We start from the raw sequence: 26842 nt of genomic DNA, 5'->3' as shown, positions 1-26842 counted from the left end.
AGAGTCTCCCAAAAGTGAAATGCGTTGTTTAAAGTGACTGGCAATCAATCCATCCCCCTCTCCCCTCCCCCCAATCCAATCTCCTCCGGGAGATTCACAAGCGGAGAGTTATAAAAAGCATCTGCATTTGAGCGAGAGAACTAGCCATGCAGGCAGCCTGTAGCTGGGAACAGAGTTCCTCTTGACCCTACGTGCATAATCTATTCCCTACATCTTGGGGCGCCCCCCCTTTATGGCAAGAAGCCCTGTCTCCTACAGAGCCGCTCCCCTCGTTTGGACGAGCTCTCAGCACCCGCTATACAATGCATGCTCCGATCTACGGTAGCTGCTCCCGTCCCCAGACTTTCTTGCTGCCGAGGACTGTGCATTTCAGGCAGGAGGCGTAATTACGTGTCATCACGTAAATCCTTAGCGGCAGCCTATATCCCTGACGTCTTTGGGTTAAATTTATAACCAGGTAACAGATGAGGAATAAAGGACCGGACTGGAGGCTTGCAGGTTTCTGCGAACAGCCCGGGAGGATTTGGCCTGAACACCACACAAGGTTGTGGATATATATATATATATATATTAAGTTCACGGTTCCTTAACCTGGGTTTAACAAAAGAAACCTGGAGGATCTGGGGGGAGGGGGAGAAGCAATCGGAAAGCAAAGAGAAAACACAGATCCTGTCATGACTTTAGAGCTGAGTAACTATCCCTCGCTTCCGGCGTGGCTATCCCGGGGGCATGTCACCACAGAAGTGTGTGCGGGGGAACTGTGCGTGTCCCCCCAGCCGGGTTAGTGTCTGTGTGGCCAGACCTCTCCCGTGGCCTCCTAGAATAATGGTCCTGGCTCCCGCAAGTCCGGCTAAAGCCCATGGGGGCTAGGGAGGGGGGGATTGCCCCCATCTGTGTTTCTTATTCCTCGCAGCCCTCCACAAACCAAGGCAGAGCCGCGCTCAGCGCCTTCCCTTCGCCTGGAGCCCCTCTGCCAGGCCGCCTGTAGCCCTGGGAAAGGCGAGTGTTACCCCACGAGTCTCGCCCCGGGGCGTGCCCCAGCGCCTGGTGCCCCCTGCCCCTGGGGCCGCCTCCCCCGCGTGCACAGCGGCTTTTCCCCTCCCCCGAGCGGGCCGGTTTCAGCACCACGAGGCCGAACAGCGGCCAGCGCGGTCCCACAGCCGCTGCCCCTGGAGCCGATTGCCGGAGCTCTTGGCCGCTCTGATTAACGCCCGGCGCCGGCGGGCAGGGGGAATGACCCGTGCGGCTTTGGCTTCTCTCTTGCAGCTCTTCGGCATGGAGGGGAAGGAGAACAGGTGAAGCCCGCCGGCTCTGAAGCGTGAGTGCCCGGCCCCGCGGAGCCTTCCAGAGGCAGCGATGCCCGCGGGCATGAACAAGCATGGATCTCGGTCCTCTACCTCTTTGCCTCCGGACCCCATGGAGATCGTTCGGAGCAAGGCCTGCTCCCGGAGGGTCAAACTCAACGTGGGGGGCCTGGCGCATGAAGTTCTCTGGCGAACCCTGGACAGGCTGCCCCGGACCAGGCTGGGCAAACTGAGAGACTTCAACACGCACGAGTCCCTCATGGAGATCTGTGACGACTATAACCTGGAGGAGAACGAGTATTTCTTTGACCGGCACCCGGGGGCATTCACTTCCATCTTGAACTTCTACCGCACGGGCAAGCTGCACATGATGGAGGAGATGTGCGCCTTGTCCTTCAGCCAAGAACTGGACTACTGGGGGATCGACGAGATCTACCTGGAGTCCTGCTGCCAGGCCAGGTACCACCAGAAGAAAGAGCAGATGAACGAGGAGCTGAAGAGAGAAGCCGAGACGCTGAGGGAAAGGGAAGGGGAGGAATTCGATAACACCTGCTGCGCCGACAAGAGGAAAAAACTCTGGGATCTTCTAGAGAAACCCAACTCTTCAGTAGCCGCCAAGGTAACGTCTCAAATCACTGCTCACTGTTTGCCATCCATAAGTATTGCTTGTGGGGGCTGAAACGGGTCCTGGCAGCCAACTATCATAAGCAAACAGAGGGGATGCTGCTTAAATGTATGTGCCTTTAAAGATTTGTACTGGTGCCCATCACACCAGGGTTTGAGTGCCTTCCATGTAACATTGATTAACAATAATCCACGAAGTCCCTAGTGGACTTCATGGAATCTCTGGCTCTTCTGCTTTTCTGGATAAGGTGTTTTTGTTTGTTTGTTTGGTTTTTTGAGGGGAGGGAGGCTGGGAGAGTGGGAGGGCCTCCCACACAGTTCTACCCTTCTCATGCAAAACAGGGCAAGATTTTCTATTAATTATTATCTGTGGGTAGATGAAAGAGTTGAGGAAAGGGAAATAAACATCAGAAGCCATCCAGTCCTCAGAGGCCAGTTGGAACAGCTGCACAATTACAGTGAGAAGTGTAACCTCATTAGTTTATCTAAAGCATGGGCTACTTTATTGTAGGTTTGGCACGTTCTCTGAGAAGCAGTTAGGATTTATTTAGTGCTTGTCCTATGTCTTGTTTTGATGCACTGTCACAGTAGATGTCCAATCTTGGTCCAAAACTGTAATGATCTATATAAAGTTTCCTATGAGTTTTACTAGCTTGAATTTAACTAGTAAAAATATAATCGTGTGTATCACTCAGTATAGGGCTATTCAGAATCAATTCTAACAAGCTAGTGGTAAGCAACGATGGCTATGCTAATAAATGCTGCCTTTCAAGGCTTATCTTAACTTTTCAGGATAAAATGCAAACACCCCAAGGAAGTACCAGGCACTTTTAGTCTTCAGTTTTACTGAGGACAATGTTTTAAATCTGTTTCTTACCTGCTTCTAGCAGATTTTAATTTTCCCCTCTATACAATGCTATTGAAATTCCTTGGCTGATAATAAATGATTGATGTGCAGGTTGGTTTGAAGTTGTTACACTTGGATCCAGCAGTTCTATTTTAATATAATTTTAAAAGAACAGCATAGTTCTGAGAAATTAGTGTCATAGTTGACAGCTAATTAGCTGCTCTGCATTAGAGAATGTCCTGGCAGCTGCACATTTTCATTAGTGATGAAGCATCTGCAAACAAACATGACTATTCTGTAACTGTGGAGATAAAAATAAAGGTTAACAGGGGTGGAAATGCAGTATTAAGGATTGGAAAGTACAAGAGACTGAACATTAAAGGATTGAAAACTTGAAATTTCTGCGCCCAGTGCTCCTGCAATACTGCTGCATAGCAAAATGAAAGCAGAGCTATTTTTCTCCCTGTTATCTGCTTGATTTACATTTCTACATGCAAATTGGATCTTTGTCCCTGTAGCATGTGGATTATGTTTTGTTTTGTTTGTTTCTGATTTTGAAAAATGGGTTTGTTTCTATTGCAGCATTGCAGGTATGAACAAAAGTGTCTTTAAAGTTCTGGGAAGATAGTTTGAAGAGAGTGTGTGTGGGATAAGTGATTTATTCTGGCAGGGAAAAGGAAAGGTGTGTTGCTTTGATGAATTGGTTATCGCTTTTTTAATGACAGGCGGAGACACAGAATGTCTTTTTTATTTCAAACGGCACAGATGACACTGTGCTGAAGATGTTAATAATTTATAGGCATATTTTGGCACAGCTATGGAATCCTGAAACACAGGCCCTGGGCTTAGCTGTCTGTGGCGCTGACTCAAAATCCATTAGGGACTGTTGAAGTTCACGATTTATTGTATATGAGCAGGGGTCACTCTTGCCAAATAAGTGTCTTTTGTGATTTATAAGTGAAATACACTCTAGGTTTATCTTCTGAGAAAATTCTCAGAGTAAGTGCATTCAGCACTGCAGGCTTTGGACTAATCTAGAGTGAATTGCAAATGCATTATTTCCCTTCCCATGTTAAGCTACCCCTCTGATGTTTCACTCTTATAATTGATGTGGTGCTGTAATTTGTCTGGGAACTGCTGGAATATTTGAAGACAAATACAGATTCTAGTCATTTTAACTGTAGCAAGGAAATGATGTATGATGAATTATTAGGATTAGGCAGAAAAAGGCTACTAGGCCTAGTGAAACCTTTGCCTCCTTGCTTGTGGATACTTTTCCACTCACTCCCACTCGCTGCTCTTGGGTTTGCACACCCGTGTACTCTTTGCTTTGATAACCTTTTGTGAGAGCTCATCCACCTATTGTATGTATTGGGCCCAATCCTGACACTGGCCAAGGTCTGACTGAAGTCACTGGGGAGCTGGCCATGGAAAGGACTGAGTAAGGATTTTGGGGTCTGACCCATTATTCTCAGAATCAAACAGTTGTGCCCAGTTATCATGACTTTAAGACTGAATTCTCTGAATCTGGATTCTCTGCCTCACCTCATCCAGCTATTGCATACATGTAAGTCCTTCTAATAGAGTAGGCGATCTCCAAATAATTCTTCTGCTAGCTTCACCCTCTTTCACATTTCCTCTTAAAATGAGACTATTTCTGCTTTTGCCAGCATAGTGCCTTCTCCAGGGCATTCAAAGCTTTCCCATGGAAAGGGGACCATAGTAATCTATTCCAGTAGTTATCACCAAAGTGTCCTTCAACTGGTGCAAACCAGCATTTCCTGTCTCATCCCTCTTTCCCACAGTTTACAGTTGGGTTAGACTGAAATACTTAGACAACCTCTTTCTAGTTCTCTCCTCTCAACCCCAAATCTCTTGAGTCAGTAGAATTCTCATCTGTGCTATTTACTCTTTCCTGTCTCTGGATTTGTTGCTCCCCAGTAGAAGATTCTTTCCAGTTAAATATGTCACATATATAAGCTGGTTGCAGTTTCCTGCTTAAGCAATTTTTAAAATAATTCAACAAACTATTGAACTTTCTGCACCACGAGCCTTTGTATAAGCCAATGCTGGACTTCAGCAAAGCATTAACCCTCCTCCCTGCCTCTGCATGCTTTGCCTTTGTCAGCTCTGCCCCATCTCTCAGTTAGATGATAAGGAACAAGTTCTAATCGGATTAAGTTTTTCAAGGTGGGCTCCCTAACTAAATCTCTCCTCATTGTTTCTATTCTAATCTTTTCTCTACAGCTCGTAACCTAACAAATCCAGAATAACTTTCTGCAGTATATCTGATAGACATGTTGGGCCCAGTTTTGCCCTGGTCTCAACACCATTAAAGGAAGAGATAGGTATATCAGGGTGGAAGTGGGATCTTTAATAAATAAAAAGAAAAGAGAGAGAGAGAGACTCCATGAATGAGCTAAAAATAAACCCATTAAATTAGCATCTCCTCTGGGTTTCTCCATACATCTTGTTGAATCTTTGATTGGCTTTTAAGCTGTAACCTCCTCAGGGCAAGGAATGTCTTATTTGTCTTGTACAATGCTGAGCATATTAGTGCCTAAATAAAATAGGAATAATAATGTTAGATTTACTAATATCCTGTCCCCTGAGAGCCTCCAAATATCGGAGCTGGTATCAGAGAACTTCTCAAAAAAGCAGTTTGTCTCACTAATTGTTGATGTCATTTTCTTTAAGACTTGAGAAATGTGTACTATCTTTTCTTAACACTTTGCCTCAAGAAGGGCCGTTCCACCCCACCTGCACTCCCACCCCCCAAGCACCCAGGTCCAATAATGATGGGTGCTATAGAGATGTATATTATAAATACTATCCATTTCCACTCTTCTGTGCACATTACACTCCTCCCCACAATACTGTAATACAATTGCAGCTTTGGGCCCCAGTCCTACAAAGAACTATGCAGGTATTTAACTTTATACGCATGAGTAGTTTCACTGAGCTCAGTTTAGTCCAGTTGTGTTCAAAGGGACTATTCACATGCATAAAGTTAAGCCTGTTCATAAGTGTTTGCAGGGTCAGAGCCTTAGACTACTCTCCATTCCACAAACAAACCTGTATAACAAAGTCTTCTATTTTTTCTTTATCTCTTGCCTCTAATTCCTACTGATTCCTTTAATAGATCAGTTTTTCTGGCTGTTGTGACTATACTTTGCAGAATCCTTTACTCTTAGCTGAAATATTCACTGTAATTTTAGTCAAGGTTTCCTTCTGCTCCTCTGATTATCCTTGTAGCTTACATCAGCTTATTTTTATGGATCTCCCAATCCTCCTTACCAGTTTGTCTATATTTTTTAAAAGCCTTCTACTTATACAGTGGACCGCCCACTACATCCCTACTTAACCACATTGGCCTCTGTTGCCCTCGCTTCTGTTTGGATTTAACCTGGATGAGTTGCAGATTCTTTCTTAAATAGCTCTTTCTTTTTCTAACGTGGCTAAAGGTTGGTTTCACTTGCAATTCCCTAAAAGTAGCCTTCCAGTAGTCAGATGGGAATATTGCTTTTCCAGGACTTGAACCTCACGAGTATGTCAGATATTGGCATCCTTCGAGTCTGGCAGTTCCCTGGTGTTGAGGTCCCTGGGATTAAATCTCAGCTGATCCATTCACTCGCTCAGTGACCTCTGTCCAATATTCATTCTCTTGGGGTCTCAGTCTGCCAAGCCATAAAACCGTCTAGATACTAGGACTTCCCTGGAAACCAGAGACTGCATTTGGTTTATATAAATAAATTACAAAACAAATAAGCTAAAGTTGAAATAGCATATGTGGCTCGTTTTACTAGAGATTACGACCTGAAAATCCTCTGACCATCCAGACCTTTCAAACAGCTCCATAAGAAACAGTCTTCCTGCCTCTTAAGAAAAAAGTCCTTTCTTCTTTTAGTTTTCATAAATTCATCCCTGATCAATATCAGAACAATTAGTGTTCCACTGGAAAAATTATAAACTCTGATCTTCTTATAGACTTTCCTGCATGATCTGATTTTATTTTATTTTTCTTAACTGCCCTGCAGGCCTAGAGCACCATGTCAAAATCACCCACATCCCCCTGTCTGTAAAAAGTTTCTCTGCATATTGTCATATTAATCCTTCTCTTATGCTGTCCTTTCCTTTTGCTTTATTAGGAGTATAAATCTCTCCATTCTGGCGTGCTAAATTTCCATGTATTTCCCTGTTTCAACCATGTTTCTGCTGTTGCAATAATATCAGATTTATCCTTGAAAAATTGCAGCTCCAATTCAGTAATCATATTATGCCTGCCTCTAGAATTTGTATAGCAACTTTTTTCTCTCAGTTGCTCATTGCTCTATGCTGTTAATCTCAAGATGCCTTACGTTGGGATTAATGAGGTTCCTCCATAAATTCTCTTCTTTCCTTATGACTATTCTAATATAACAAAAATAAAATAAAAAAATCCATCTGAGATGCTACTTCTGTTACATTCTGCTTTTACACACAACTGGTTATAAATGTCTTCAAATTCCCATACGACATCCATTTCTCATTCATCTCTAACATCTTATGTATGAATTCACCACTTCTACCAGCAGCTAGCAGTATATCAGACTCTCCCCTTCCCATTCCCATCATTTATCTCCTATCTCTTAGCCAGGTTGCCAGGTGATATGCTTGCTCATTCCATTAAAGCAGGGCTGTCTACGTTTTGCTCAGCTGAAGGCTTGTAGCCGTGGTTTACCTCCTTCGTTTGTCCAACATGGTTACTGCCTTGGTTCCCTTCCTCTATGTAGGTTAATTTAGCTCTTCATCAAACCAAAGTAAACTCCTCCCCTTCCAAGGTAAACAGAAATCTAACATCAGTCCAAAGCCTCCACCTCTTGGTGCACGGATTCACCTCCTTTTTGGGCCATTGACAGTCTTGCCCACTGGGCTTCTTCCACTGCAATTTGGTGGAGATGCACAAGCAGCTGCTGCCCTCTCCGTGTCTCCTCCCAGTTGCTGGTTATTCTAGCCCCAAACATCACTCCTTCCTCGGGTACATTTCCCAGTCCTTCAGTTGTATCTCTAGGTCTCTTCTCAGGCTCTTCCTAAACCCCACTTAGACGCTTTTCCTGGGGAGAGCCAACAATATGCCCTGTTCCCTTCAGTGTTCTCTGCTGCTTATATTTCCCCCTCAGCCGCGGGAACCTTCCCAGAATGCCTTACTGTGCCTACAGTTCCCAGAGTTCCTCTGAACTACAATCCCCAGAATTGAGCTGGTTGGGTATTTTTCCATTCAACTTTTTGGGTTGAAAACTGCTGATTTTTGAAAACCAAAAGTGTTTATGAAACAAGGTCAGTGACTCTCCCAACTCAAAAATAAAAAGTTGGAAAAAAGGTTTGGAGTTGTCAAAATGTTTTGTTTTGACATTGTTTGTAACCAAACATTCTGGGTTTTCCATTTGAAACATGTTTTTGGGTTGAAATCTAAGCTAATTAGATGAAGGGGGAAAAAAAAAGAAATGTTGAAATCCAAATGAAATGTTTCAGTTGATGCGCACCAAAAATATTCTCTATCACCTCACTGGAGCCCTCTGTCTGGTCATGCATGCTATTAACTCAGTCTCTTTTCACATTATAAGCCACGTTTTTTTCTCAGGATAAGTGTGCAATTGCCTGTCTAATTTGGTTGTGAAATGACTGCAATTGCACAAGCAAATACATCTAATTACTTATTTGTATGTGAAACTACCTGATGTGCATATGTAACTGTACCAGCAAATGAGATGTGCTGCTAGCTGCACTCTTCTGCTTTTGCTCCATAGCTTCCTCACTAGTGTTCATCAGTGCAATCTGAATCCTACATGTTTGCAGCCAACACTCACCTTGTTCCCAGGGAGCGTGGTTCGCTGTTAGAGCAGGGGAATGGAAAGCAAGACTCCTTGGTTCTACTGCTTGCTGAGCAAGTCACTTAACTTCTCTGGGTTCACATCTGGGATTGTGAAGCTTATTTGCTAATATTGAGTCTTAGATAACAGGTGCTATAGAAGTGCAAAATATTCAGGGGTGAAAATTTCAAATCATGAAGGGCTGTTAGGCACCAACTCCCATTTTTGCCTTTGAAAATCTCTCCCATAAATGTTGTTTCATTCTCCACTGCACTAGGCTTTCTCCGTTATCCGTCTTCTCATTTGCCGAGTCACTGTTTGCTATATTTTACTGTCTCCTGTGCTTTCAACAGCCCCATTTAGAAACTCACTCAGCTGACTCTCAGACTATGGTTTCATTCCTTCAGCAGTGGGGAACCTCTCTAATTCATTGATCTTCCTGGAAATCTCCTGCCTGACCTTCGTGCCAGAGCCAAGTAGCCATGTTTTTAAAAATGGGGTCTTTATTTAAATGTACTTATTGTTATAAGCCAGTAACGTACTCAGTGCTGTGCAAGACACACATGCACCAAAGGTCTGTTTCCTGCTGTGAGGAGTTTACAGTCTCCTGTGGCAAGCCTGTCTTACACTCAGTGAGCCAAATTCAACCCTAGTGCAACTTCGGTGATTTCAGGGGGGTTATTCCCCTTCCATCTGCACATAGAGCCAATCAGGAATTTTCCATTAGAATTATTTTCCGGCAGAAAATGCAGTTTCTGTTAAATAAACATTTTCTGTGAGAGAGCCTCAATTTTGCAGATTTTTTTTATATATATTTTCCATGAGGAAAATGAAAGTTAAATATTTTGTTTTGGGTCAATTTGATTTGAATTAGAACGTTTTGTTTTGTTGAACAGATTTGAAATGTTCCATATAGGATAAGTTAGAGAAATGTCGTTTAATGTTTTATTTATCAGCGCATTGCCTTATGGGAGTTGCATTCTGTCCTATGGGCTGAGCCCTGATCCTGGAGGAGGCTGAGCTCCCTGCATTCCCATGATGTAATGCAGATTTCCTGCTGACCAGGTTCTGTGTCGTGCATCACGGAGACATGACACTCCAGCAGGGGAGAATGGAGGTCTCCAGTTCCCGAGCTACAGCTCCCACAAGGCAATGCACTGCCATGGAAAAATGCAGTTTAACATTGAACTGACTCGAAATGAAGCATTTGGGGTTAGTTCAACAAATGAAAACATTTTGATTTTGGGAATGTCAAAATATTTTCATCAAAAATGGCAACATGAAAACTTTTGACATTTGCAACTCAGAATTACCATTCCCTGAAAATTTTCAATTTTTAATCCCAATTTGGGATAAAAATCTGTAAATGTCAAAATTTCCTGGGGCATAGAAATTCCAAATTTTGCTCAGCTCTAACTGCAGGTGTTTATTACTGATTGTTGTTCATGAGAAGAATTCTGGGCTAGATTTTCGAATAATTTAGGTGTGCAGTTATATACATAGTTATGTGCATGCAATTAGAGCAAATACAAGTGCAAACCAGATAATTGCATGCAGTGATTGCCAGTTCTGGTCAGCAGACCATGCGATTATTTGATTTGTGCATGCTCGTATTTGTAGCTGCATGCTAAATGGGGTGTGCAATTGCACCCTTAAATTGTGTGGAAATCAGTTCCTTTCCATTAAAAACAACAACTTTAATTTAATTCATTTTATTTGCTGGGATAAATGTCCCCACCATTGGTTTTTAGGAATAAACTTGGCATCTAATTATCAGCTCCTTCTATTGTCCATTCCTTTGGTTCAGTGTTGCCTTTAGGTTTCTCCTAACTTGTAAAGCAGAATAATCCAATGCTACTTTCACAATTACAAGAGTATGCTATTTGTTATTACTAATGGCAAAATATTTATGTCAGTGAAAGTTCACAGCTGATCATTTAGTTCTTATAATAAACACAGTCAATATGATTTACTCTATGGAGGTACCTGGCAGTAGCAGAAGAGGCAAATGTGGCCAATCAGTATGGTTAACATGTTAATATTAGTCCTGTCTAAAGAAGCTGGTATCCCTTGCTCCCACTAAATTCAATAGATAAAAATTGTATTCTGACCAAGGGAGACAGGAACCATACCTCTTTTAGCACAGGCAGACTACATGATTTAATAGGTCATTTCTATTTCAAATGTCTAGGGTTCTGGTATCTCTTAACTTTTGTACCCTGCACGCAGCTCTGAGGTAGTGTCCAAACTCCCTCCTTCCCTGGGATTTCCCTTTATTGGTAACTCAATACAACAACACAAACCTCAGCCTAATCTTCTTTCCCAAGCTTGGCTGTTCCTGTGGTTTCCCCCCAGGTTCTCTTGTGTCCTAGTTTTCTCTGTCCCCTTTGAAACCTGCTGGAGCTTACTTGGATATATCTACCAGCATGACTCAGCAGTACTCATCCTGAATCTTGATGCAGGGATTTAGTTCTGGAGCCTAGAGAAACCCCACATGAGAGACAGACATTCCTATTCAGGGCCTTTGAATTTTCTTCTCTCTCTCTCTCTCTCTCTCTCTCTCACACTCTCTCACACACACACACACCCCATAGCTGGAGTAGCGTAACTTAGGTTGACTTACCACAGTAGTGTAGACATAGCCATAGTAAATGCTAATATAGAAATAGTCAAAGCATGGTAGTTGCTTATCTCTCATAGTATCAGCCAAGGTCCAAATGGTAAAACTCCCATTGAGTTTAACTGGAACAGTTCCTTTTTACTATAATAATGTCTGCATTTATCAAGCAAAGCTCTGAAAGTGCTTTGAAAAGATTGAATGCTTATGCATTGTAACATAGCTGTGGCATGCAATTATCTCATTTTATACATTTGTAAAGTGAAGCAAAAGATTAGATGGCTTTCCAAAGGTCATATGGCAAATCAGTGGCAGAGCCAGGACAAGCAGCCAGGAATTCTGCCACACAGTGCCTTGTTGTAACTACTAGACCACATTGCCCACGACGTGATTTTGTTGTTAGTATAGACACGTTTTCCAGGTACCAAATCTTACCTAATCTGTGTTCTGAAGTACTAAGACATTAGCTGATGTACCAAAGATGAAATTATAGTTTGCTGCCCTCTGAATGTCCTTACTCTGGGGAGGCAGTTTAAGCCCATCTTTGTCTTCATGTAGCTATACCTAGTTTAAGGATTCCAGCCCTTATGGAGAAGTCTTGTAGAACTTAATAGGGAATGAAAGGTTGTACAGAAATTGAATAGGGTTGTACAGAAGTTACTCTAAAAGCCTATGACATTTAATATAGAACCAAATCCTTTCTATACTGATAGATTTTCAGAACCATCCTATGGAATTCTGTGATAGGGATACAATTCTTGATTAAATCCTGTAGAATAGTTCAAAAATTTGGTGGAAATATTCTTATGTTCCATTAATTTCTACAGGATTTTTTTCCTGTAGCTCTTATCAAACACTGAAATCATTAACCTGTTCAAGGAAGGTGTTACACAGTTAAGGTAATTACACTTATCTAAGAACATTTTTTATAACAGTAGCAAGCTGCTTTCCTTCCCCTTCCCCTCCCCTTCTCCCCTCCCTTTCTCCAAATACAGTAAAAAATGCAAGGCCTCAGCTTTGTTTTATAATACAATCAATATATTTTCATATTATTTGACATTCAGATTCCACAGATAAAGCCTACCTATGATACTGTTGTTATCAAAAGACCTTTCCACTGAGTTGGTCTGTTCTAAGTGGGAATAACATCACCCTATATAAATGAGAGCATTTATTTTGATAAAACATCCTTTATATGAATTAGAAGGCTGCTCAACAGTTGCAGTGTATCTGCTTGATAATCTGGTCATCCTGTATGCAGCCTAGTTCATTCAGCAGTCTGTGAAGTTGCATCCAGTCACGCAAAGGTTGACTTTGATTCCTCATCCCAGCCAGAACTGATACGGAGAGTGTAGGAAAATTAATATTACCATTGGAGATGTAAGAGCTGGTTGGTTGATTCATTGTGAATAATATTTGTTGTAAATTAACTCTTTTTTCCCATTCACAAACTGTCACTAATTTCTGTCATCCCTCATCTTCGAACAAGTTGGATTTCTAAGTGTCATTTGTGTTATGTAAATAGAATATATGCCAAAAATACTTTCTGATTGGCAATGATTAGTGAAACCGTTTCAAAGGCACAACACTAAAATAAATATTGGTGTCTCTAATTAAGATACCTTGTGGCTACATTTTTTAAACTAATCATTCTGCTAAAAGAGTAAGTTGAATAATTTATCAAAGGTTTACCTGTCTAAGCCTTTCTACAAAGGCTTTTGAAGTACAGGCATCAGATTATAGGACTAGCTTTAGAACTTCCATTGGAAATTTCATGACATATGAAGTCTCGTATACATGCTTGACTTTATCGGCGACTGATTACAAAACTTCCAAACTTTATCATGGCTCTGCCCTGAGCACGGTAGAGTCTAGGTTTCTGTGATTGCCAAGCTGGATTCCGGACATGTTCTCTCATTTCTCTGACATTATGTTTTTTTAAGACTTCTCATCATACTAACATCAAGAGAGCAATAACGATAAGCAAAAATCTAAGCAAGAACTTACAAATCTTCCACGTTCCTGGGGGATTGTTTGTTTCTTGTAAATACAGTAGGCTAGATCCTCAGTTGGTGTAAATCAGCATAGCTCCTTTGAAGTAACTGATTCACTCACATTTTTTTAAATCAGTAATAGAAACATAGAGAAGTGGGTATATTTGGGTTTAAAACAGCTATTTAAATATGGCCGTATATGTCCTGATCTGATGACATTTGAAGTCAGTGGCAATCTATTATATGGCCCCCATCACCATATAATCTCCTAAATCCCTGGCTTGCAGCCTAGTCACTGGAACATCCTTCCTCTCCAGTGATGCAGGATCCTACCCATCAGCACTCAGGAGGTAGGTTTGCCAGAAAAGAGAGCTCAGCATTTCTATAAAATTGCATGAGAATCCACCTCAGACCGAGTATCTTCAGACCTCTCAAAATATCTAGACCCTACTGGACATGCACGGGGTTTAAACACAGTGACTCATACTTTCTTTTTAACGTGCCTGTTTGTATCAAAGCGTTCAGCCATTGCTTTGAGCACTTTTTCTCTGACTCTGTATGGTTTTTAACCTTACTGATGATCGTGCATTTAATAATCTCTGTTTACAACTTCTCAGAGTAGTTATATTCACTCACCCCAATGACAGAGAGCAAAATATCTCCCCTTGTATCTTGTCATATTCCATTCTTTGTATTTCTCAAAAACCTGAGAGAAAAGTAGCATGATAAATTGCTTTATATGGTGATGGTTCTAGATTCTATTATCAGAAGAGCCTGCAACCTACTGTGGAATAAAGAGCTCCACATTTTTGTTTGCTTGCTTTTTAAATTTTGTCTTAATTCTGTCTTTCATATCAAAAGTAAGAACTTTTGGGGGACAAAAGTCTCTCTTCTCCTATCAGTGTGCCAGAGGTTTATTAATAATACATACTAATTATACTGTGCACTTCTTAGCTTCTTTCATCAAAGGATCTTAAAGTGCTTTAAATATATTAATTAAGTAAGCCTCACAACTGCCTGCTGATTTTAGGTATCTGTTGTTATCTGTCTACATTTAAAAATGGCAATTCAGAGGAAATAGTAACTAGAAAAATCCTCTTCAGGATTCAGACAAACAATAGCAAACCTGGCCTAAAAAATCCAGCTGGTACAGAATATTTTCTCCTATAATTTTGCAGTTATATTTCATTTAAAATTTGTCTGTCTAATCTGCCTATAACTGTACTCTCTAGGGGCCAACATGCTGGAGTATGACTAAATTCAGACCCAGGCCCAAGATGGACTCTGTGTTATATATGTTTCTAGACCTAGGGAAGATTATCATTGCCGGCATGAGGAACATTGCAGTTGGCATCAGAACTGAATCTAGCAGCTCCTTGATTTAAAAGGAAGGAGGCTGGCAGCAGGCGGGTGGTGGTGTTTTTGTTTTTTTTTTGTTAAGGATGCTCAACTCTGGAATTTACGATCCTTGCTCCAAAAGATTTGTTATCCCTTAGGGCGCACTGCAAAGCTCGTGTGTGTATGTGGGTTGGACGGGTGGGTGTAGGGTTGTTATTATCTTCACCAAGTCTCGTTTTGGGGTGGGCTGGTTCTTGAATAGGCATTTCCTCCTGTATAGTTTAGATTTTCATGCTGTTTTTTAAATCAGAAAACAACAGAATTAAAGAAACAAATACCAAATACAATTCTGTCAGCAAATGTCCTCAAATACCTCCCCCCTCACACACGCTGCCAGGAAGCAGAATTAAATTTAGGTCATTCCGCATATGGCTATTTTTAACCTCTAATCTTTCTCACATAAACTTCTGATTGATCTCTGCAGGTGCTGCAGCATTTAACTGCCAAGAGCCCTGTCCATAGACTATGGTACCTGTTACCGTTTTGAAGGAATGCAGACACAATTGCTGCTTTTGTAGACTATACCAAGTGCATGTCTGTCTGCTTTTGCAATGTATCAAGGCAGATTATACTGATGTCGCAGGAGAGGACTGAAATTCTGAGATCAGGTCCTTGGCTGCTGAATGGCATGTCTGACAATTAACTTTTTATTTTGACAATGAACTCTTAAGATCGATAACTGACTAAAATGAAATTGGATTTTATATTTTTTACTTTGGTTTTCAAAGCTAAATTTGAATCAGGTGGGTTACTCCTATAGGGCCCGATCCTGAAGTCCATACTTAATTTATAGTCAGTCCTGTGGTAAAACTCCCACTGATTTGGGGTCTAACACTGGGGACCTTGTCGAAGCAGAGCTCCTGTTAATTTCAATGGGAGACTGGCAAAAGCAAGGGCTGCAGGATCTCTCCCTAGGTGTCGACAGCTCCAGTAATTGCTATGCTGCCTTTGAACCACCAGTGCTTCCAAGCCCTTCTGTATGGTTCAGGGTGCCTGTATCCTCACCTTGCCGTCAAGGTACAAAGATATTTCCCCACTATGATAACTGTGCTGCATTTCAAATCAATTGAAGGAATGGAGCTCATTTTGTTGATTGACATGTACAGTGTATTCCTTATCTATGTTTACACATAGAAGGTTGTTTTATAGGAGTAATTTAAGACTCACACCAATGTCAGTGAAGCTAAGTGAAATGTGATCTCGTTAAATGTTTCTAGCACTGGCCAATAGCCACTTTAGGATATTCAATTCACCTAGTGAAATATAAGACTTTTTTATCATGCCAGTTAAACACCTCTGGTCTCCCACTTGAGTGACAACTGACTCCAATTCAGTCTTAGCTGATCACTGGGACATATATAATTCCATATTTCTGTGTGCCCATTAAACTGCAGAATGAATAAGGGATTTTTGACTTCTGGGTAGTGAACGAATGCATCCCCCTTGATTTATTGAATTATTGTCTTTAAAGATGCTGTTTGTAGAGTTCTACATTGGTTTCAAATGCCTATTAGTCAACACTGTTCTTTGGCGTGGGAAACTTGTTACACAGTTATAGATAACTTGGCCATGGACAGCACCTCTTGCAGAAGTCATGTAACAGTTTATTTGGATTGCAAGATCTTTGTGGCAGGAATCGTCTTTTTTGTTCTGTGTTTGTACAGCACATAACACAATGGAGTCCTGATTCAGGGCTACTAGGCGCTAGGGCAATACAAATAATAAATAATAGATGTTTTAAAAAAATCTTCTGTTGAAAAGATAATTTGATTCGTTTAAGCATAACCTAATTTCAAGTTGGTCTCTTTCTCTGAAGTTTCAGTTATCTAGTAGATACCAACAAATCCTACCTGTTCTTTCATCCACCACAATAGTTTTATGGTTTTGAATGGAGAACTTGTATCAGCAGGTTCTGTAACATGATAATTGTGAAAAGACTAGAGAGCTGGAAGGCCTGGTCTACAGGTAAAGGTGGGTGTTTTAAAACCATTTAGTTATAATGGTGCAAACCCCTGTGTGGATACTCATTTATTGCATATTAATTTAGCTTCATTCAGTAAGGAATCGGTTTAAACTAAATTGATGTAATCCAGGTTTAAATCAATTTAAGAGCATCTACACAGGGATTTTGCACAGCTTTAACTAATTCGGTGTGTAACTGCTACTTTTTGTGTAGACAAAACCTAGGCCTGTCATTTAGGATGAGTTACTTACGCATTTTTTTGCAAAAAGAAATGAGTACCTAATTTGTGTACACAATTACTGGGATTTAGCATGCAAATCAGGTAATTGAAATATGCAAATATACTTGACACTTTACATAAGTACTGTATTACAAAATCTGCTTGTGGAAAAACAGGATAACTCTGTGTGCAAATTAGATGTATAATTGTGAAGTTGTGTATCTGAATGGTCAGAAAAGGTGTCCCAATCATGTTATATCCTAAGAAAAATTAAATAAATCTCCTTTCTTAGTTTTATTCAATCTTCTTTTCTTTCCCATCAAGGTGTTACCCAAATCCACCCTGCCTAGATCTCTGCTCATTTCCTTTGGTCTCTCTACTGTCTCCTACTGAGCCCCACACCTACCTACTTGCTTTTTCTTTCCATTGGCTATACAGTTCCCCCCCACACACACACCCTAAACCTGGTACTGCCCCCTTCTTCCTATGCGTAAAGTGACCTCCCTTTTAATAAGAGCCTTTCAGTGCTGATCTCCTTGCTGCTTCCCTTCACCAGAAACACTTCAACTGTGTATCATTTACATCTGAATTAAACTGTCAATTCTCAGGTTCCGAACCATTTGACCAAATTCTGCCCTGATTTATGGTATGTCCCTATACAATCCCATTCAGGTCAAGGAAGTATTGAGAGGAAGGATGGCCTTATGATTAAAGTATTCAACAGATAAGGGTTCAGGCCCCAGCTCTGCCACTGGCTTCCTGCGTGATCTTGGTCAAGTCACTTAATCTCTTTCTGCCTCTGTTCCCCAGCTGTAAAATGGGGATAATACTTCCATTCTCCCACCCTTTGTATGTCTTGTCTGCTTAAAGTGTAAGCTCTTTCAGGCAGGGACGGCCTCTTGCCAGGCATATGTACAGCACCTAGCGCACTGGAGCCCTGATCTCAGTTCAGGCCTCTTTGTGCTACTGTAAAAACAAATAATGATGTTGCCCGTTTACTTCTCTGTGCATATATACAATATACATCTGTGCTGTTAAAATAATACATATAAACCTTAGCTGGGTCAAGTATCCTATAGGTAACTTAGAGACAAAGGGTCCTTGATGACCCATCACTAAGGCTTAGTTTCAGGTTCCACCTACTTTCCTGTCTGACTGGCTACTTAAAGTGTTCTGATGTTTCAATAGTTTCAGAGTAAAATAATGACAAGATGTTCCAAAGTATACAGAACAAATGTGGCAAAGTTCCAGCCATGATATCCGTTCTGATTTTTTTTTTTAAAGTGCTGTACATTTGTTTTCTTCATTATATGCCTGCTAAATTCTGGTATGTAATGGATTAAAAACTCTAGAAGACATTTAAAATAATCCATATTCATTGGAGAAAATGGAGACGTTAGAGCTCTGAAATATTTTCACATGAGAACAAAAATTGTTGGATTATTATTTTTCCCAAAAAGTGCTAATATCAAAGCAAATTGGTATAACTGATCGTATCCTTATGCCCAAAGTATACATATTGCTCAAATCTTGTCTGACCCTCTGGATGGTTCTACCATTCTTGCTGAAATTAACAGCTCTCTAATATCCTAATTCAGCAAAGCACTTGGGCATGTGTTTACGATAAGCATGTGAGCAGTCCAGTTGAAGTCAATAAGATTGTAAAATTAAGCAAGTGTTTTGCTGAATTAGGACATTAATAGACTATTCATTTAATCAAGAGTGCTAAGAGCATCCAGGCTCTAAATTGCTATGGAAGATAAGAAATTCTCTCTCCTTAAATTAAGATTCTTGAAAAATGCTTGAGGGTAATTTGTCATCTGTAGCGTCCAAAGGGCCTGGAGAGATCTCTTGTCAGATGTTCAGGCATCTGTATTACCTTTTTGATTTGGACACTTGTTGCCACTTGTAGAAATCTAATCCATCAGCATTGAAAAATACATACGCATCCTGTACTTGTGGAGCACTGTGATATAGACTCTTCATAACAATGGTAACACTTATGGGGTAGATTTTCATCAGTAGATCTCAAAGCACTTTACACATTATCCTCATTTTACAAATGGGAAAAGTGAGGCACAAAGAGGAGCAGTGACGGGTAATGGCAGTGTGGGGAACAGAACCCATGCCTCCTAAGTCCCAGTCCACAGCTCTAAGTACTAGACAACACTCCCTTCCATATCAAATAGCTGCCATATAGGAGACCTTACATCGCATATGGGGATCTGACTGCTCTTTTAGGGTCACAATATGCTAGCCTTTGTCACACAAGTAACCCCAAGGAAAGCAATGGGACTATTCATACGGGTAAAGTGGTTTCAACTTGGTCCTCAGTGCTATATGAGCACAGCACATGAAAAATAGCTCATACTAATAACTGTAATTAAGCTAGAGGTGATGAAGTAAAAGAAAAGGAACAACAGTCTTACCCAATCACCTCCTATAAGATACTTGTTTCTATGCATCTGATGAAGTGGGCTGTAGCCCACGAAAGCTTATGCTCAAATAAATTTGTTAGTCTCTAAGGTGCCACAAGTACTCCTGTTCTTTTTGCGGATACAGACTAACATGGCTGCTACTCTGAAACTTGTCTTCCAAAGAGTTTTCTATTCTTCCTTTCAGCTCCCACTGAAGTCAATGGGAAAGCCTCCACTAACTCACTGGGGACAGGACTGAATCCTAGAACTTTGAAGTGTGGTTAGGATTAAAAAAAAAAGGCACCTCTTTACTCAGCCGATCTGCTTTCTAATGAGCATTCAAGTCATATCCTTTCACTTTCTTGATTAAGAAGTATTTTGGTTACTCCTATTAATACTGAAGAACCAGTTCAGCTATGGTAGAGTACTGCAAAATAGAGAGTGGGTCTTTCAATCTGAAGTGAAAAGATCCAAATGCCTTTTGGATCTCATTCAGAAGTGTGCTCCTAATCTTGACTGCAGAAAAACGGAAAACCACATAGCTGCTTTTTAGGGGCCAATTTCCCCACTGGTGTAAAAAAGCACGACTTAATTAAGTTTTGAATAGCTTGGTGAGGCATTTAGACACAGGAAGCCAGAGCCTCAGGTAGTGTAAATCAGTGTATGTACATTGATTTCAGTGAAGCCATGCCAATTTACATTAGCTGAGGCCCTCAGGGTATGGCCCACTGCTGCCATTGTATACATCACTAAAGGTGTTTAAAAATCAATTTGTTACATAATTATCAAGAAGCCATTGCAGATCCTCTTAATTATTATTATTATTATTATTTATTATTATTACTATTTGTATTACCATAGTGCCTAGGAGTGGATCTACAGAAGTGTTTTATACCTATTGGAGCCTTCTCAGTTTTCTTGGGAAAATCACAAAATAAAGCCTACAGTGTGCAGACTAGAACTGGGAGACACACACACCCTGCTTTAGCAGTGCTCATGTTCAACTCTGTTTTCTGAGATTACAAAATGAAGATCTCACCACAACTTTTACCTTTTGGTTCTTGTGGATATATATATCCATGCCTTCCTAAACAGTTATAGGATAATAATAATTCCTAGCTCTTATACAACACTCTTCATCCATAGATCTCAAAGTTCTTTACAAAGGAAATTAGTATTGTCCCATTTTAGGATAGATGGTCTGGAAACTGTCAGAATTCTGTGTGCTAACAGCTGTCCAAAGACAGAATAATATCCCAAGTGCATACATACGCAGTGCAGATTTTTAACACGGGCCAGAGGGACAATTAGAGCAATGATCCTGGACAAGATATGTTTTTATAACAAATAGAGCTGGTCAAAAAAAATTAATTTTGAAACTTTTCAATGAAAAAAGGATAAAACTTCTGTGGAAAAAACGTTTCTATTGTTAAACCATCCCTAGTAACGGGCCCTCCACGTCCGTAAGAGATGAGTCAACCATTCCTTTTATTTTCACTTTTTACTTTTGGGGAAGTTTTGTAACATCTGTGTCAGCCAGTCAGAATATCCTGCGCCACAGCCAGCCAACAGGGAGTAAGTACAGACCCTCTCTGGGTCATGGACGCAGGCAGCCTCTGAGGCCATTTCATATCAAGTGATCCATCTCGATCATTAACTGGCTACACAGTGACACTATTCCTCTGCAGGTGAAGAATCACATGGTTATAAAGTTCTGCAATATAAACAAGGGAGACCTGCTCAGAATCCTATTTGGACAGATTTATTACTTGATTATGGAGTAGCAACCTGGTCTGGGCTGTATGCCACGAGAGATTAATATGCAACTCATGCTCTGTTTTCTCTCTGGATAATGTACACTCGTGTGCTTTCCCATTATACTGTAAGGTGAAGATCTGCTGGCTTTACAGAAATAGACTATTGTGTTATAGACCCCCAGATACCATACTGAGGATTACACCGGCAAGCTGTTGCCCAACAGATTGCAAAAAGTTGAGAGATACAAAATGGCCAAAATCTCCAATTAATCTACGCACAGTGGTTATTTAAAAAAATTTGGTATTTGCCAGACATTACAGTACTCTGGTATACTTTCCCCTTTGGCCTAGTTGGCTAGGAGTGTGAAAAATCCATGTCCCTGACCAACAAACACCAATGAAAGCCCTAGTGTAGTCACACTTATACCAGCAAAAAAAAGTCCTTTAGTCAGTACAACTTATTCCGTTCAGGTATAAACTCCACTGGCAAAAGAAAACTCTGTCAGGTGTAGGTTGCATCTCCCGGCAGAGGTTTTGCCATCAAAACTCTAGCAGTAGAACTATACCGGCAAACGCTTACTAGTGTGGACAAAGCCTTTGAGTAGGGGACTACCACTGTGACTGTGTGAGATCCGTTGACATTTAATGGGGACCTCTCTCTGTCTGTCTGAGCTGTGGAATTTTTAAAGAGTCACGGCTACAGTTTCTAGGCCTAAATATATAATTATTTCTATTTAAAAACAAAGTGAAGCAATTCCTCCTCCACTAACCTCTTCCAAACCCCAGTTCAGCAGAGCACTTAAGCACATGCTTCGCTTTAAGAACCTGCTTAACCTTAATTGAAAGCAACAGTACTTAGGCATGTGCTTAAGTACTTTCCTGAATCAAATCCAAGTTATCAATACGCAAGGTTGGATTAATGCAATCTGGGGCCATAGGAACATCATGACACACGTCACCATGTGCCCACGTCACTCTGTTGCAATGGCCCCACCCCAATACCATCGTCCTATTCCCCACTGCCACCACCACCGAGCTGGAGTGTCAGTGTCAGGGGCTCTCTTCCTCTCCCAGAGATGCAGGAATGACATAGGATCTCCTTATCCCCATGTAACAGGCTCCCCTTGACTTGGTAGCATCCCAGAGAGGCAGCCATGACAACAATGGATGCCTCAGAACTTACCTCAGCAAATGTGGTATATGGGCTTGAGTGGTTGGGCCTAGCCCATTTTACCCCTCTCCCTCTGCTACACACCATGTCCTTTGTTGGAATGGTATTGGCAACCCCCCAGAGCAGTAGGTTTTGACATTCACACCCAATCAAGATGAATGGGGCAGGTCACACCTCTTACAGCTACTGTTTCAATCTGTCTGCAGACTCAGGCAGACCTTGGTGCATCAGTTACACTCAGGTCATATTTTCAAGCTTTTCTGTGCAACTACTTGGCCTAGAAACTTTTTTTTGGTTTTTAAAGAAAGATGAGATTATGCCCTTCGTTATGTGACTCCATTAGCTGGTGCCTTAACCACTGATCTGTAGTGCCTATGCCTTTATCTGGCTCTGGCAATGCTCTCACTGAGAATCCACTTCTCACCCAACAACCCCTCTCCCAGAAACTACTTCCAAAACCAAAGCCTTTCTCTTCCCTGTCACATGGGTAATATTATCATCTCTTTCCAAGACCATCCTCCTCATTCCTCCTGATATATTCAGCTACAACAGTCAACTACGTTTCTACAGGTGAACTTGGCACTTTGCATTCTCCCTTAAGGAAAAATATGCATCCTCCTGTAGTATTAAAATGTATCTGATTATATAATGACAGGAAACATTTTGCAATGAATGATTGTCAAGTGGGAGGAAATGTACAGTGTACATACAAATCCAGTATGTCAACTTCAATATTTTTTCAATGTGAAATGAATGCTGCTGTTTTGATGAATTATTTGCTATGTTGGTAACCCGATACCTCTGTTCCTGTACAGTTTGGAAAACATATTTCAGTAGTCCTGTGATCATAGGACTTAACAACGAAATCAATACGGTTTGATTAGATTTAAGTGCTTTGGTTCAATTATGTCTTTTTCTAAACAGCAAGTGTTCATATTAGATCAGGCACGCAGCATGTTAGCAAAGGACTGGTTAGCTGTTAACTTGTCAGTGTAGCTATGTTGAAAATGACCTACAGCTCCTCCCTCCTCACAGCTGCCAATCCAGTGCCGTTCACAAGCACTTAATTTACTGGCAGGGTAACATAAAAGACAAAAATTACATAGGAACTGGATAAAAGGAACGTCGAGTTTATAAAAAAAAAAAAAGTCAGCTCCTGTTGATACGACCACACATTCCTAATATCAGTGCAATTGCTGTCCTATAGTTGTGTGTCTGTGCACCTTTTCCTGGGTATGGATATTTTTACTTAGAGTGGATATCCTGCAATAGAGATTTGAGTGGGATGGATATGAACCCAAAATTCAGCTCTTGTTTAAAAAAGAAAACCTGTCAAAGTTTGGGTGTGTTTGCATCTAGAGATTCTGGTTCCACACCTTATAAAAATAGGTGCCATTAGCACAATTTGTCTCTGAATTTAGACTTCAAACACCACCTCTCCTCAGAGTTGGAAGGTGTTCTGATGTCAGTTGTTGGTTTCGACCCAATGCCCATCTTTAATTTTTGAAGGTTCTCAAATGTTTTGAAGGTTCTCAGATATTGAGGTACCTTTTCCGTTTATTTTTCTGTCTAGGGTCAGAACCAGAAATGCAGAAATACTGCAAGAGAAGTGTTTTTCCTGGTGCTTCTACTTTGATAGAAAGCAGGAAATGCCATAAATCTCAAGCAAAAGCCTGATGCTATACGATTTGTAGCAAATTTTTGCAGATTCAAGATTTGGTTGGTTCAGTTAAGGTTTAGGAAAATATCCACATTTTATCCAAACCAAATCTCAACTCTAAGCTTCTTTTAGATTTCCCTATCACTAGTTATACATTTTGGACCCCATTAGGCCAAACAGTGAAATTCAGGTACAATAGCATGTCATTCCTTCTGGTTTTCAGAGTAAGGTACAGAAGATGAATTGAACAAATGGATGTCAGAATCTAAAAGATGGTTGCCATTGAATACCTTATGTCACCAGCTAAAGTATACCTCGGATAGGGTCATAAGTAGAACCAGGCAAATCACTAATTTTCCCGATCGCTGTCAGTTCTGGAAAAAAAGAAAATTAAAAAATTCAGTTTGATGTGAGTCCAATAATTTCAGACTATTTCAGTGAATCGAGAAGATCTGGATTCAAATTACTGCTCCAGAGTTCTAATTCGAACCTGGGTCTCCTACATGCCAGTGGGATGCCCAAACCTCTCCCTTCAGCTGTTTTGTGAATGTGTGTGTGGTGGGGGAGTTCCTGTCCGAAACTATTTAGCGAACTTCTGGCAAATTCACAAATAGTTTTGAGTTAACCAAAACTGCATTTTTTGACAAATCGACTATTTCCATGAACAATTTTCCTCAGCTCTTGTTATAAATTGAGGTACCAAGAGTTAAGGATTAAAACCATATGTTTTGGTGTTGTTTGTTTCCCCTGTAACTTTGCAGTGATCTGAGGTGATTTGCAAGATTGATGTTAGATGATTAAAGGAGAGAATCCAACAGGAGGGGACACAGTGATTTGATGCTGACTGTCATTTGTGTGATTGCAAAAGCACTCGATGACAGAAGATGAAAACACTGCACTGATCACAGGTTTTTTGTGCAGTCACCCACAGGGCTGCTGTTACCCAGTGCCCAGGCTGCCTGTCTTGAATTTCAACAAGATTTGATTAAATCCTTTAATACAGGGCTCCATGCTGAGAAAGAAGTGACAAAATCAATCTTTTTCTTTCACCTGTGGGATAGCTAATTAAATCTGGGCTGAGCTGCAGGCCAGGTATGCTACAAGCTACATGATGATTTAGCAGGCATCAGGGCTGCACACTACCATACTGAGCAGCACATCAAGAACTGAATGTGTGCGTTTCCGAGCCTTTGGGAAGGTGCACAAAGCGTAGGTGTTACTGCAGGGTATTTGTTATTTGAAGTGAATAACACACATTGCATTAAAATGACCTAATTGATCTAATTATAGAACTGACATCTGTGCTATAATTGAGGTTTCCAAGCTAATACTGAACCACTGCGGGGGGAAGGGGGAAGAAGCGGCAAATTGACCAGTTTTGTTCCTTTTCTATTTGTTTTATGAGACAAGAAGCTTTACACAAAGCAATTTATTCACACCAGCAATAATTGTCAAGGTCACACACAACATGGTGATGTCTGAGACTGGGCTAATGTAGAACAGCCACCGTCTTGGGAGTCTGTCCCTGCTGGCACCGACGTGCCCTTTACATTATTCATATTTTTAGTCTTAAAGCGTAAAAGGTCTGAAAGTCAAATGCCAGGGAAGGGAGTTCCAACGAATGACGTGCTTTTAAATTCTCTTGCACTTTTCCGGGGGCCAAATAATTCCCAAAGCTCTCACTCCTAAAGAAATATGTACAGCCATTGAGTTTATGGACAATAAAGGATATTAAGCATTTCAAGGAGAGTCATTCATTTGCTATAGAATAATATAGGGGATTACCAACAAATGAATCAATCCCGGGAGTTCTATGATATCATCACTGGGGTTTCTAATATCCTGCCATAGCTCGTCACCCTGGCTATTTGACTTGGTAATGTGACTTTTTAGAAATAGAGCAGATAAACGGATCTACTTACAGCAGGCCTGCATCTGTTGTTCACATATCCCTTAGTTCTACCAAACAGCAGAAATAATAATTTTCACATATAGCACCTTTCATCTGATGCACAAAAAATACGTTGCAAACATCACTAAAACTCTAAACACTTTAATTAGCAAAGTCTCACAACTGCCCCATGGGGTAGGTAGGTATTATAGACATTTTAGAATTGGGTGAACTTAGAAACAGGTACAATTATTTACTAAAAGCCTTCAGAAATTTGGTGGTAGAGCTAGAACTGTTTATTTTTCCAATTTATACCATGCACCTATCAGCCCCTCTCTTAGCAGATGGAACAATCAAAGAAATTTTTAAAATATACAACAATGATCTAGGACAACAGACTATCAAAACTGACACTAAATGAACTTCACCAACCCAGGGGAAGTCTCCTTGTTTCGTTAGCAATAAGTGATGGGGGAACCAGGCAGATTTATAGGAAAGATTTTTCTGAGAAGGCAGAGAGGCCAGTGTTTACATGCTAAGAGGCCTGTGTGTGTCTGGTGACATACTGACTGCCAACTTGCACGCCTAACGCATGGTATCATACCAAACTGGTTCCCTCCTAAAACCTGACCCTCTTCCTCCAGTTTCACTCATCATACTACATTGTCCACTCAACTCAACCCTTAGGGAAAAAAAAGCTGAGTAAACAGGCCTGGAAGTTTATCCAAAACAACAACAGCACATTTTGTTGGAGTATTTCCATTGTTTTTTATAGGTTTTGGATCAGTCTCTAAAACAGGAAACTAATTCTGGAGTTAAAGGATTTCCAGTGGGCTCACTTCGTCTCCAACCATTCACATTTAGGGCTGTTGGATTGAGGATCCCAGTGGATGCCAATTTTCACCTTAAAACATAAGAGACAGGTGGTATCTCAGATACCCATGGCTCAAATCATAAAAGGCTTCATAGAATAAACGTATTACATTACAGGGGCATGATGATCATCTCAAACCACAGTTGTATAATCAGGAAGCTCTTTTATGCATTGTGGATAAAAATATGATGTGTTTGTTCATTTATTTATGTGTCATGCTGTTGTGACTAGTGAACCAGAGAATATCATTAATATT

At 40.8% G+C, this 26842-nt stretch overlaps 1 protein-coding gene across 2 annotated transcripts in view; it reads left to right on the top strand.

The window, feature by feature from the left end:
* The window catches only part of KCNB1 (potassium voltage-gated channel subfamily B member 1), a 198762-nt gene that overhangs the window by 900 nt on the left and 171020 nt on the right, over window positions 1-26842 (top strand). Inside the window, exons 2-3 of one of the 2 annotated variants that reach the window (XM_065565964.1) lie at window positions 458-544; window positions 1267-1923. In XM_065565964.1, coding sequence (XP_065422036.1) covers window positions 1357-1923 — 567 coding nt within the window. In that variant the 5' untranslated portion in view covers window positions 458-544; window positions 1267-1356. The remainder of the gene's footprint in view (window positions 1-457; window positions 545-1266; window positions 1924-26842) is intronic. The other variant, XM_005304598.4, reaches the window with a different exon arrangement.

This window comes from Chrysemys picta, chromosome 13 (genome assembly GCF_011386835.1).
Source record: "Chrysemys picta bellii isolate R12L10 chromosome 13, ASM1138683v2, whole genome shotgun sequence".
In the NCBI taxonomy this organism is placed as follows: domain Eukaryota; kingdom Metazoa; phylum Chordata; order Testudines; family Emydidae; genus Chrysemys; species Chrysemys picta.
Note: the sequence above shows the minus strand (reverse complement) of the source record. Positions and strands in the feature narration are given on the sequence as shown.